This window comes from Medicago sativa, chromosome 1, assembly GCF_051527215.1.
Source record: "Medicago sativa cultivar Bolivia chromosome 1, Bolivia_mono, whole genome shotgun sequence".
NCBI classification, from domain to species: domain Eukaryota; kingdom Viridiplantae; phylum Streptophyta; class Magnoliopsida; order Fabales; family Fabaceae; genus Medicago; species Medicago sativa.
The window spans coordinates 69,240,836-69,255,607 of NC_140749.1; the positions used below are offsets into that span (position 1 = coordinate 69,240,836).

At 31.7% G+C, this 14,772-nt stretch overlaps 1 protein-coding gene across 1 annotated transcript; it reads left to right on the top strand.

Moving 5' to 3' along the window:
- The first annotated feature begins 2,407 nt into the window (after window positions 1-2,407).
- LOC146956804 (auxin-induced protein 22B-like) lies at window positions 2,408-3,749 on the top strand. Its single transcript, XM_085731545.1, has 3 exons — window positions 2,408-2,686; window positions 2,795-3,085; window positions 3,201-3,749. The coding sequence occupies exons 1-3, from the start codon at window positions 2,505-2,507 to the stop codon at window positions 3,262-3,264; spliced, it is 537 nt and encodes a 178-aa protein (XP_085587671.1). The 5' UTR covers window positions 2,408-2,504; the 3' UTR covers window positions 3,265-3,749.
- The last annotated feature ends 11,023 nt before the right edge of the window (window positions 3,750-14,772 follow it).

The window sequence follows — 14,772 nt, forward strand, 5'->3', positions numbered from 1 at the left end:
TTCTAGAACTTTCTATTTTGTTTCATTTTATTATTTTCGGCCCATATGAGTTTGTCATTTCTTTTACTATTTAAGCAGAACTTATGCAACCTAAGAGGCACACTTTTATTCATTAATAATATTCGAGACTTTTCTCTCAATTCCGGTGGATTACGGAAACCCTTATTTGATAGGTTTGTCGCTTGCAACCTGTCTGTTATCTTTTAGGTTTAGCGTTTGCTAACCCTTGCTTTCGTACTGCGTCAACTTTTGAGAGGGAAATTAAGGTCCATTTAACATGATACTTACTAAAATTGGATTTTGCAAGTATGTTATGAAAATCGAACCCAATACAACAAACAAGTTGTTGAAATTGGATCCAGGTCTACGCAAGGTGTGTGGGTGAACATTAAAGTTTCATTTATATTCTACATTGCGCGCGTCTTTGGACAATCTCTTCATTTGAGATAGTTTTTGAAGGTTGGATTGAATCACATCTAATAGTATCATGGTGTCCACAAAATCATATTGATTACTTCTAATTCATATATAATCTGGATTGATTAATTAATCTATCATTCTACAAAACTTATACATCATTTTTTCTCTTTTTTAACCATGTTATGGTGCAAGTATTCCATCGACTCTTGTCAATGATTGATCTTCATCGAAAAATTCGGCTAACTATCTTTAACGACGTTACTCCTCACAATCATATTTTTTTTCATATTGATCTAGATGAGAGTTGTACGGTTGAGGGTGTTTGTTGAGCCTTAGGGATGAGCACGTGATGCTCGAGTTGTTGGGTTGGATACTCGGATTAGGCCTTGTCATCCGTATATGTTAATGATCGAGCATTGGTGTTTATATATATATATATATATATATATATATATATATATATATATATATATATAATTTGAAATGTTAATAGAAAAATGTGTCAATAAATTGTGTAATAAATAATATAATAGAAAAATGTTTTTTTTACAAAACAAAAGATATTCATTCATTCAAATTGAAAGAGTACATCGATATAATGCAAATTCGCTAAAAACAAAAAGGATGAATCTGTGAACAGGCTCACATCATCCATGTTAATAGCATAAAACGGCAAAGTACAAATGCCTACACATATGACTATATTTAAATCTCAGGAATAACCATGTTTCCGGATCTGCAACGTGGATGACGCCAAAGTCATTAATTGGATCTGCACCGGATCGAAGCTGATCTGACAATCTGAAGCGATCAAATACCTGAGAGAAACAAGAAAAACAAACAACGCACAAAGACGACGAACAACCAACGTCGCACGAAGACGACGAAATCACAAAATAAAACGAAATAGATGTGAAAATCACTTATTTCAATAAAAGGGAAATAGAAAAACGAGTTAGAGGGTTGATTTTGGGTCAAAAATTGACCCTAAATCACCCCTCTTTGGTGGATGAAGGAGAAGAAACTAGGGTTTTTGTGACGGCTCACGAGAGAGAAAGGAAAAAGAGAGAGAGAGTTTTTAAGAAGTGATGAACGAGGTTAAATAGATGTAAATTCACAAAGAGAAATGATATTTGAACATCCATTTAGTGACAACTTTTGCAACAACTTTCTCTCTCATATTCACATTACTTTTTACTTTATCTCTCTATTGTTATGGTTTCCGTGCCAATACCACTTTTTTCTTTGTAAAATATGGTTGTCAAATAAGTTATCACCAAATTGATTGTTCAAATAACACTCCTCATTCACAAAATAAATAGAATAAGAAAGACAGTAAACTAGTAGAGAAAAAATGAGCATATAATGCTTCTTGTCATATTCAAGGTTGTCTCAAAATTACAATGCTTCTTAATTCTTACTATCATATTCAAGGTTGCTCACATTAGAATAACTCTTCTAAATATCAAGTAATAAATAATTGAATGCTTTTAATATTCTAATATCTTTTGTTCATCCACTATTTTTTTAACTATATGTATTTCATTTTTATCTATAAAAAAGATATTTAATTTGGTTGAGAGGAGGTGGTTCTAGGAGTTACAACTAAGTTCACATGTAATGATGATGTATAGAGGCCCCCACAATACATTGAGGAAATTAAAAAAATGAGACCCACATGGCATAAACAAGTATGAGAGAGAATGGTCCTTCACATGGACATGTTCCCTTACCTCTTCCTTTAAGCCAACGCTCCTGATTTCTCTCCTAAAACAGCATCTTGACCGTTCCTTATGGTAAACTATGTCCCACCTTTGTCCTCTAAATGTAGGGACATGTTGCTTTCAACTTTGTTACTCCTTCTACCGACACCTTTCCTTGTCTTTCTCCATTATTTATTCATCTATTCATTCAATACAATGAAAATTAATTGCACCTTCTCCTTTATCATCATATATAAAATACAACCTTGCATTCTTGTATTTCCATCTCACATCTCTTTAACATCTCACAAAGATTATCATAACTTACAAGTGAATCAACCTTACAAGGACTTTCTTTCTTGCTTCTGAATTATTTGAAAGATGGAAAACAGTGTTGCATATGAGAATGATCTCAACATGAAGGCTACTGAGTTAAGATTAGGACTTCCAGGGACAGAACAAAATGAAGAACAAACAGCAAAAATTTCCAACAAAAGACCATTGACTGAAACTTCAAAGGATAGTGGTTCAAAAACTTCTGATGATGCAGCACCTCCTTCAAAGTAAGTTCAAAAGATTATCAAAACTTTAAAGACATCCTTTTTCTTTCTACCTTATAAAGGGTTGCACGATGTTGTTTGATTAATAAAGAATATTTTTTTGACTTGCAGGGCTAAGATAGTAGGGTGGCCACCAATAAGATCTTACAGGAAGAACAGTTTACAAGAGGCTGAGGCTTCTGGGATTTATGTGAAAGTGAGTTTAGATGGAGCTCCTTACCTTAGGAAGATTGATTTGAGGGTCTATGGTGGATATGCACAACTTCTTAAAGCTTTGGAAAGCATGTTCAAGTTAACCATAGGTGATTATTCTGAAAAAGAAGGTTATAAAGGATCTGAATATGAACCTACATATGAAGATAAAGATGGTGATTGGATGTTAGTTGGAGATGTTCCATGGGAGTAAGTCCTATTTTTCTCTCTATGCTTTTGTGTGATTTGAATTAATTTGATGGTTAATTAGTTATAATTAAATAAAATGAAATTAAACTGACATAACTATGGTTTATTTTTGCAGCATGTTTGTGACTTCCTGCAAAAGACTAAGAATCATGAAAGGATCAGAAACTAGAGGTGTTTGAGAAACAAACAACAAAGTTAGTATAAAAGTGAAGTGTTTTGGTGTGAAGGGAGAAAAAACAAAGAACCTTTCTGCTTGTGTTATCGGAAGAACTAAACAAATGGATTTTTGAATCACTGTAGTGTATGATATGCTATCAGCATATACATACCTATCTGAAGTTGTGCTCTAAGGAAGGGAAATGGAAGATACAGTGCAGTTTCTTAGTTTCCTCAACATTAATTAATTTCTGGTTACTTTAGCATCTAGGAAGAGATGCTATTCTATGCTGTTAATTATTTCCACTGATTTTTTTTTTCTTTCTATGTTTCAAATGAGAAATTTCATAGAGATTTGCTATCAAATGAAAGAGATAGAAAAGGGTGATAATATGTATTATATTGTTTATCCAAGTTTTTTCTTGTATTGATATGCAAGATTAATACAGTGTAATATATCAAGTGTTGTATAAATTTCTTTGTTATTGAATGGACTAAAAATTAAGTATGTGCACTCCTCTAACTTTCATTCATCTTTATTTGTTTGGATCACATCTCATATAACGAACTAATTAAATTCCAAAACAAGAGACAATTGATTTCTGGTTAATTTGTTAACCTTTTTTTATATCAATATAATGTTTTGTTGAACACCTTCATCTAGTACTTATAGTGTATTTCTTGAGTATAAATATGATATCTTCATTTTACATATGCAATTGTCACCTTCTTCAACCTATCTTCATTTTACATATGCAATTGTCACCTTCTTCAACCAAAAAAAAAAAAAATGCAATTGTCAATTTTTCTATTAAAATTTTAAAAATCATATTGGTGTTAATTTTTTTTTAACAGTCCTTAGGTGACATCTTCCTTAGTTTAGTACAAATCTTTTAACACTACCAAAAAAAAAAAGTACAAATCTTTATTATTCATCATATTCACCTGCACACAATCCTTACATATCCAGGCAATTCATTTCTTATCCAAACCTGACCCAAAATAGTGCGCATAAGGAATCTCATTATTAGTCTGCAAATATATATATTTAGAGGTGATTATGCAAAGGACAGGGAAGAAAATTATTGGTGGTTGGGTATAATAATCTACACAGAAAGTGATCTAATATTTGATAAAAATAAAAGGTAATGGACAAAAATTGCAGAAAACAATATCTGCCTATTAATTTAAATACTCAGATTCATTGAAATATATATGGTAATAGTGATAAACAAAATTGTGTTTAATAATTTATGTTATAGTCTATGGATATATCATATACTATGCAGTGGCCTAGTGGGGTGTTAAGGAAGAGAAGGTTGCTCTATAGATCCATAATGTTTGTTCAAAAGGCCTCTAATTTATCGGAACGTATCTCCCTGTCACACAAATCTATTTGGAGATACGTTACAATCGACCTTTTTCTATTGGAAGTTATCTCCTGATCGGTCTTTTTTAGGGTTTGAGCAACCTGAGGGTCTATAGCAGGACCTTCTAATAAGGAAGAAAATATGGAATGATATACTTCTTAGGGGACACCCTTGCTCCTTTCCTAATCTTATTAGTAGTGGTGGGATTGAGGGGATTGATTAGGTAGGCCGAGTCCCTAGATTCAATGGATTCTCTTTGGACAAATTTGCCATGAAGATCTCTCATCTTCAATAGACAAAGAATACTCTTTTCATTGGGGAGCTAAGCGTGGAGAATTTGTCGTCTTTGAAGACGTTTTTAAAATGTTTTGATCTTGTTTCCGACCTAAGAACTAAATTCTCTAAGAGGAATCTAACAGGGGTAGATGTTGAGGCTGCTTTTATGTCAATTATAGTTTGTTTCTTGAACTGCAAAGCCGCTTCAGTGTCTTTCCGATATCTAGAGTTCTCTATTATGGTCAATCATGGAATTGTAAGTTCATATATAAACCTCTATCTGTTACACTCCTCAAGTGTCTTGGCATGGTTCTTAGACGAATAAGTTCATTAATCTTTGGAGAAAGGATCGTTTTTCCTAATTCTATTTTAAATGTATCCATATTTCTACCTCATATACTTAAATATTGGTTAGGGTTTGTAAACTTATCATAGAGATTTCCTCTATGGTGGTCCGAAAGTGGCGAAGAAAATCCATTGGGTCAGGTGCCAGATGGTCTTATGTCTATAAACCGAAGTAGGATGTTGGGCGAAGAATTAAGGATTCATGTCTCTGCAATTTGAGTTTCTTGGGGAAATGGACTTTACGGATGCTAACTAGTAGTTCCGCACTTTGGTGTGAGGTGTTTGTCCCCATATATGGTGTTGGCATTACTACCTCTCCCCTAGGGATTTCATGTTTGGGCTTTCCATAGACTCTGATTCTTACTAGAAAAGGATGGTTAAAGCTAGACCCTGATTTTAACTAGAAAAGGATGGTCAAAGATATTAGAAATGAGTTGTCAGAATCTTGGTGTGAGACCTTGGTGGGGGAGAGAGGCTGACATCAATTCCTTGGGCTCTTTTTAATCTGTGGTCAAAGAGATTCGACAGTCAGAAATCTAGGTCATTTGGACAAGGATACATGGGTTAGGGATCTCACCTGAAAGATGGTAATTTTTCTTACGAACAAAAACTTGTTCTTTAGTTGATAACCCTTTTCTGTGGTGTATCTCTTTCCTTGGTGGAGGATACATGGTCTTTGATCTATGATTTGAGATTTGGTTAAGTCTGTGTATGTCGTGTTTTCATCAAAACTCTCTGCGGTGCATGATATTTCAAGTGAAGAACTCAAAATCATTGTAACTTGTGACTTCTCTCTCCGAGTTTGATTAGTGTTTTAATGTGGTTTAGGTGACAATTGGTGATGTTTCCTAACCTATTTCGATTATTTCCAGTGTTTTTCTCCTTTGGTATCGACAGTCGACATTACCAAAGGATCACTATTGTCCAGCGTTCATGGATTTGATTCATTTGAAAGCCACAAAATGAAGTTATTTTTTCGATAAGATTTTTGTGTTGAGCAAATGGTGATTTTGATTCAATTCTCTTTTGTGAAGTTGTTTTTAGGTAAGACCTCCCAGTCATAATGCATCTTTTTAAGAGTGGGTATCAAAACTTTCTCTTCGTTTGGTAGATATCCTTTGATAGACATCCATGATCGCTAGCGATTTCAACTCTTTCTCCTCCTATGGATTCTTTTAGTTTCAAAAAGAAACACATAAACACAAAATCTAAAAGGGAAATGTTAAACAGCGTTTACGGCATCTATTAAAGAAATTAAAATAGAAAGATCATATTCAAAAAATATGAAAAAATGTATATTTAACTTATTGAATGTTTAAAAGTTGTTCTGTTCAGAATAAAACTTATACTTTTTACTTCTTAACAAGTGATAGCAAGACTTAACCTAAAAAACAACATTCAACAATACAAGCAACAATAAACAATACATGAACACAATATCGAAAAAGTCGTAGTCTTTTTCGTTAGACTCAACATCCCTTAGTTATAAAATATGATAGCAGAGAACAACCAATAAGACCACCTATTCCAATTTTATTTATGATATGAATAAATGAGTCAAAGCAGCCTTAATTAGAGTTTAGAAGCCGTGTGTATGCAGAATGGACTATATGCAGCTCACCTTATCATCAACCTACTAATAAAACAATAATGGTGGCGGCAATTTTATAAAAGGCACTGTTTTAAGGTAGTTTATGAGCATGGAGAAAGTAAGTTCATGCATCTCTGTAGCATAATTTATTAATTTTAGTATTGAAGATGAGGATGAGGAATAGCTTCATTTTAATAACGGTGCCTTTTTTCTCCATATTTTGTGTGGGTCATCTTTTGGGTTTAGAAAGTATCCTATGCATTTGAATTGTGCTCTTTACCCGATCAGTTATTGCTCGCTCCCAACTGAACTTCCAAAATACCCCTGCGTGAGTTAACTCACGCAAGTGTTAATTCCAGCGTGAGTTAATTCACGCAAGTATTAATTTTCAACGTGAGTTAACTCAGGTAAGTGTTAATTTCAGCGTTAGTTAAGTTGCATGTAACGTCCCTGACTGCTTTCAGGATTGCCGACTGACCCCACAAACCAACACGAGTCTTTTCAGCGTGTTTTGTCCTCACTCGCACGCTTACCGGGAAACTTCCCGGTAGATCACCCATCCCAAAATTGCTCAGTCAGGGACGTTACATTGCACAGTGATGCGCAGATTTTAACACTTGTTTTACTTAACTAACGAGGGGTATTTTCGGTATTTCAGTTGGGCGCGAGCAAAATGTGTTGGGAGAAGAGCAGAATTCATGTTTTTATCTCTGTACATATTTTTATCAAACGACTTTGTTAAAAATTCATCTTTTAAACATAAATTATAGAGTATCTAAAATGTTTGGTGAATAAGTGGAGTGTCTGTTCCACCGATAAATTTGAGGAAATTAAAGTTGAACTCTAGTATAAATTTATCATGCATAAATTAAGGTCAGTGATTCTATAATTAGTATAAGAACTATAATTCCATTTTTGAAGGGCACTAACATTAATATAGTATTCTCTAAAAAAAAACATTAATATTGTATCATTGTTAATAATTTCACATAATTGAAAATGTGTACTCCCTCCGTCCCATATTATAAGCAAAAAAAATAAAAATCACACTTATTAAGAAAACTAAAACATACTACCTCCGTCCCTAATTATAGGAGCCTTTTGCAAAAATTACGGAGATTAAGAAAGTTGGTTGTAGTATTAAATTTATACTATAATTACTATTGTTTTTACAATTTTATCCTTAAGAGAGAGAGTTAATTTATGTTTTCAACATAATATTTATTGTTGATTGAAGAAAAAGATGCAAAATAAATAAGGGTATGTTGGTAAAGAAATAATTAATGTACTTGGAAATACCAAATGGGTCTTATAAAAAGGGACAAATTTTTTTCTCAAAAGGGTCTTATAATTAGGGACGGAGGTAGTAGTAGTTTGTAACATAATTTTTTGTGTTATCTTTGAAATAAGTTTTATAGGAAGATGTAAAAATAATTTTCATTGGTAGTTGATTATCGAGAAAATGTAAAAAGAGAGCAAATTGAATGCACTTTGCATTTAATTTTCCTTTGGAAAAGATAATTTTTTGAAAAAACAAAATTAAATATGATAAAAGTTGGTCTTTTTTGTTTATAATTTGGGACAAAGAAAATGAGTTTTTTTTGCTTATAATTTTGAACGGAGGGAGTATCTTTTTTGAAAATATTAATCATGTGTATGTTGAAGTTTAAATTAAGGACTCGACGTTTTAAAAAAAAAAAAAATCGCAGGCACAATTCTATGTTCACAAATATATTTTTTTAAAGAATGTTCACAAAATTATAAAACCCCCTTAATTTGTCAAAAAAAAAAAAAAATAGATCCCTTGATAAATTTCACATATAAAAAGAGTTGCACCCATTTTCTTTTACTGTAGGGTTGATAGCACAATTATTATTTTTTTAATCCATTTCTCTCACTTTTGTCTCTTTCTAACCCTGTAACCTGATATCTATAAAATAAAAAAGAGTTATTAAACTTTATAAGTCGCCTTTCCAAACTATACAAACCCCAAGTGAACACAGCCTCTTAAACATAATGTTGTTTTTGGATTTTCAAACTGTTGTATTTGTTGAGTCACGACCATGTCGCTTTCTTTAAGACGTTTCGTGGCACTGCCCAAAATTATGCAAGACAGACTATCAACCATGCCGCCTCCAGGATAAAACAAGCTCAGCTACAACTGTGCGGTTAACTACTGCACTGTAGAAAACCGTTCGAGAATTACACCTTCAATATGGTACTAAGACCACTCTTTTAATACTGAAACCACTTTAATATGGTATTATTACCATTCTATTATGGTGCTAAGACCACTCAAATATGGTGTTTCCACCTTTCTAACCTTTAAGTTCTTCAAACTATCAATATGGTACTACGACCACTCAAATATGGTGTTACCACCATTTCTCCTCAAATAGAAAAAATATTTTTATACTATTTATATACAGTTAAGATCATTCTTGATTCCGACATGACATTGTTATTCCAAATAGGGACTATGATCTTAAAAGTACTCTTTATTCCGAAGGGACGTATAGTATATTACCGAAGGGACTATGTTTTTATGTTTTTAAGACCATTCTTAATTCCGAAGGGACATTAAACCGAAAAGGGACTATGGTCTTAAGAACACTCTTGATTCCGAAGGGACAGAAAAAAGGAGATGAAGAAAAGAAAGACTCGTCAACACAAGTCAAGAAAGGGAGAAGAGAGAAAGAGTTCCCGACAACTCAATGAAACGCTTTGGTGTGTGGAATGCACTATGTGAGTTCTCTATTTATAGGAAAAATTCACAACTAATAAGTGAGAAACTTTGGGAACAAGTAATATGAGAAACTTTGGGAACAAGTAATATATTACTTTGTGATTAAGTAATTCACATATTAGTTCTAATACAAAATATCTCAATTGAGTACCAAAATATATATTAAGTACAAAAATATATTTCAGATCAAGTACTAAAATATATTAGATTGCCTACCAAAATATTTCAGGTTGTATTCCAAAATATTCTAGATTACGTTCCAAAATATTTTAGCGAAACTTGGGGACTAAGAAAACACTTTCTAATAATGATTAAATTAATTATTTAATTTATCATTTCCAAATAATAAAATATATATCAATATATATATTTTTTCTATAGTGTTTACTTCGTTCACATAATTATGTACCCCCATTAATTAGAGGTACACCCCCACTATATAAACACTACTAATGTGTGTGTTCCATTCGATGTGGGACTTCCACTTTTTTCAATTCACACAACACTAGTTCTACCCAACATGAGAATTTGTGTTTAGTCTTTTTACTCAATTTCAACACATGTTCCAACACATAACAATGAATATGAATCTATAGTACCTTCTAGAGGAAAGGATCAACTTGTATCTCATGAGTCAAAGATGATAGACCCCTCAGATAGAATCCTTCATTAGGATCCCGCACTCACTTATCAAGGACATATCTTACAAAACAAAGTTATCCAACAAAGAACAACACTCTACAACATGTTGCTCCTTCCAAGCAAAGAACTGACTATGCCACCTCCAAGCATCCCCTCTAAACCCTAACCTATCCTATTTCATGCACAAAAAACATTGCTATCTACACATAACTAAAAAAATCTTCTAAATCCAGAGCAGAGAAGACCACCCTCCTACTAAGAAAACGAATACTCTCCCTAATTCCCACTGCACTCTCAAGGTTGTCATCATACCAACTCCCAATACTTCAACTATTTCCACCTCTAACACTAATCAAATATTTCCACCACATATACGCCTTACGACCCACTCGCAAAACTCTACCATCCTTTATCCCATATTTGGCAGCTAACACCTTAAATCACAACCCCTTTTGATCCAGATACATTCTCCAACACTTATCTAATAAAGATAAATTAAACTCCCTCGCCTTACAAATCCCCAAACCACCACTATAACGATCATGACATACTCTATCCCAATTAACCAATGTTTTGTTCTACTATATTATATGATATGATAAAATAATTAAATGGTCTTCATCTCTATGAAAACCAATTTTTTGAAGAACATTGATTATGAACAAATTAGCAATAATTTTAAAATAAAAAATATATGAAGAAAAATATTCAAAAGAAGTTAATTTTAAAGAACATGTTATTTTGTTAATTCGCACGTGATATCCAAAATCATATGAATATACGTTGAATTATTACATCTTTTAGTTGATCGTGAGAATTGCTGAAAAAATATAATGTAAGAAAGATTTTAGATATTCTTTTGTCCCAATAGCAAAAGAAGTTACAAATTTTAAGATGCATTGCTTAAGACCATCTATAATGGGGAGTCCTTCCCCTATTAAGCACCATTGTAAATGGGTGCAGATCCTCTCCATTTTGTGTAAAAATAGGCACCCCCTTTATGGCATCAATGAATACGGTGCTTATAAAGATGAGTGTTTTTATAGGCACCCTCTCTCTCATATTATTCATGAGTCTCACATGTGCAATTAATTCTATTTTTTTAATATATTTAATTATTGTATTATTTTGATATTAAAAAATAATTATATAATAGTTGCAAAAAATAATTATGCAATTTATCATTATTCATTTTATATTGTTTTTACGAGTTTTGACTTTTTCTTGAATTATTAACAGAAATAAAATAAAAATGTTCATTTTTTTAATAATTTATAATTAAATTACTTCAATATTTTAAAATTATATAATTATGAATGAATATATAAATTATTGTTAAAATCTAATGATATAGAGTTATTGTTGGGACCCAATTAATAATTATTTTGAGGTGTTGGGTTGGAGAGATTGAGTGTTTATTTAATATTAATTATAAAATGAGTGAAGTATACAGTCAGGATCCGTTTAAGCACCCAAATAGGGTGCTGCATTGTGGATGGTCTAAGTGGCTTCTATACACTCTTTCATGTTTAGTAGTGTTTAATTTTCATATGAATGAGTATAAAAGTATTTAATGTCAAAATTATTTTAAACGAGTCTCTTTGTTCTTGATGATTTTTATTTTTTTGGATTCTAAAGAACTAGCTACAAAACTCAGGCTAAGTGTCGATTAGTGGATTGCACGTTTAAACTCATGCTCATGCATATCAATTACATCTACAATTTTTTTATCATCTAAGTTGTGATTGCAAGACTATTTTCCTTCTTTTATATATAAAACAAGACAGTCCTTGGGACCTTTGATGTACTCATCTCAAGGCTTCATATTCAACTCATTTTGGCGTTAATTTTGATGGATTAATCCATATAAACCTTTATTTTGTGAGATTAGAGCCCTCAAATATTACTCATCATTTTTGGATACCGAATTTTTATTAATTTTTTTAACAAAAAAATTAGAGCCCTTAAAATATTTACAATATTTTGGATACCAAATTACTCGATCATTTTGGATACCGAATTTTGTAAAAAAAATTATACATTGTCTTTAAAAAATTAACTTCTTTTGCACTACCAAAAAAAATTAACTTCTTTTGCACTACCAAAAAAAATTAACTTCTTTTGCACTAGTGGTACGGATATATGATGACTTTGGTATCATAATCAAACCCTACCAATTATCATTCTTGTGCTGTGTACATTGACCCCTTTTTTGGTTTAACTTCATGACTTTTAGACATAATGAAAATATAGTAAATAGAAAAACATAATGAAATGTTCCTTGTAGATCCTAATATATTTCTTATCATAATTAGCCCCAAAAAGGGTAGAAAACAAGAAAGAGCAACATACAAAATAGAATTCTAAAAGAAAAAATATACAAAAAAGATTATTCACTTTTTATCTCTACAGTCCTAACTAGCATTTTTTTTCCCCTTCATTTCAGAGTTTCGCTTTAAACTTGTCTTTTATGACTCTAAATGGGATTTTCTAAAAAAAAATACAATTATCTAATTAAATTTGTTTTTGTATCAAATTAAATTTATCTTACATATAAAAACTTATAAATCATTATTAATTTACATAGTAATTTTTTATTTTTATAAACATATATTTGCCTCTTTGTAAATTGTTTTTATATAATTACACCAATTGGTCCAAGTGCAAAGGTGTGGGGTTCTTCCTATGAAATTCTAACTATAGCCAAAAAATATTATACCTGCATGTAAAATATTCGATTCAGGATACAATAGATATTTTTTGTTTGTTAATGGTAAAACCTACTTTTTTTTTTTCCTTTGCTCCTGTACTCTTGTTTATTTTAATCAGATGCCTTTTGAGAATATGTCTATATATAGTCTAAATTTCAGACATCATGATAAGAAAAATTAACTAATATTTTTATTTTCTGGGAAAATCTTTACGATCTATGAGAAAATCTGTTAAATTACTAAACAATGCTTTGGCTAATATTAATTTTATTATTCCAATAAAAATCCTAGGCATGACATAAAAGTGCATCACTTTCAGTTGTGTTGGTGCTTGCTTTTTTCACCACTTCATAAAATGTGTATTGTTTTGTCAAAAAAAATAAAATGTGTATTGTTAATTAAACATACATATATTTAGCTTCTTTTTAGGAAAGCTTTGGGTAATTAACTTGATTAATTAAATTAACATAGAAAACGGTTGTTAATTAAACTATAGTATTCACTAGACATAACTTCAGTTTTATGGCAATATTCTCTGCTTAGCAACATACCACTTGTCAACATACAATACAATATGTGAACATGGTTTTATTCTATGTATAAAAAACTTTGGTATCTAAATTAACTACATAGGCAATATAAAATAATCATGCTACGAATCTAGCTAATTAAGAAGTTTAGATCCCTTTTCCCGGCAAAGTTTAAGGGAAAGGTAAAGAAATAATATTTTACTGACGAAGCAGAAACTGTCCTCACTGTTGCACAATATAGGAGGAAACAATGAGATTTATTTGTGCACAAGTAAAGAAAAATAATTGTTGCAGACATTAAACTGTGATGTTTCAAAATGCTGTGTTGACTAAATTAAGAAATGCTGATTACACAAGGAAAGGAACATATGCTCCAACTCTCATGTGCTGTAAAAGAATGTGAGACCCGATCTATCAATGTCAGAAAAATTATGTTATATTATAAGTGTGATAATATATATATTTAAAAAAGTATGTAGTTTATACAGTTTTAAGATAAATTGATAGTGATATGTCACACATGGAGATACACAGTAATATGAAACTACTGGCCTATTTACAGTTTTTTTTTCCCCATCCCTAGATCAATGAGTTGAAATTCAACCGTTTTCATTCATTCAAAAGATATGGTTGCTTTGAGGTCAAGGCAATATCATGGTGTTTCTAAATTTGATGTTTGTCCACTTTAGTGTCCCCAATTTAACAAAAGTAGAGGAAAGTCCTAGAAACTATATTTCCACTGTGCTCTAAAATAAAGAAAGTTATTGTCATCTCAACTAAGTTGGTAGTGCAACCACATAAAAACCAATGACCAAAAATATTATAATGATTGTTGAAATTGTGGCTCAAAATTGATGATTTGGATTTGATGAAATTTTAAAAATTGGCTATAGTGCAAATAGTTGGGGTAATTGTTGTGTGGTGATTGGTAGTGTTTTCTCATTGTCCCGGTACTTTCTAGATGGTGAGGCAATGGCATGCACATCGCGCCTGATTCTGCACACTATTTCATCATTTTGTTGAGCAATATTGTCAAATTAAATGAGAGAATTTTTAGGAAACTTAAAGCTAAGGGTTGAGTGTCTTCATCTGTAGAACAAAAAGATGGGTCACTAAATGGAGGAATCAACGTAATTGCTTGAAAAATCGTGGAAGCTTGGTTCGTTCACTACAAATTAATGGTTGTGGATAGGATAAAAATGACTTAAACGATGGAAAAGAAATATCACTTAATGCGGACTTCAATCTTTCTATTTCTTTAGAGAGAGGTGCTAAATATTACAAATGGTTTTGGCCACGAATCGCAAGAGTAACATGTTT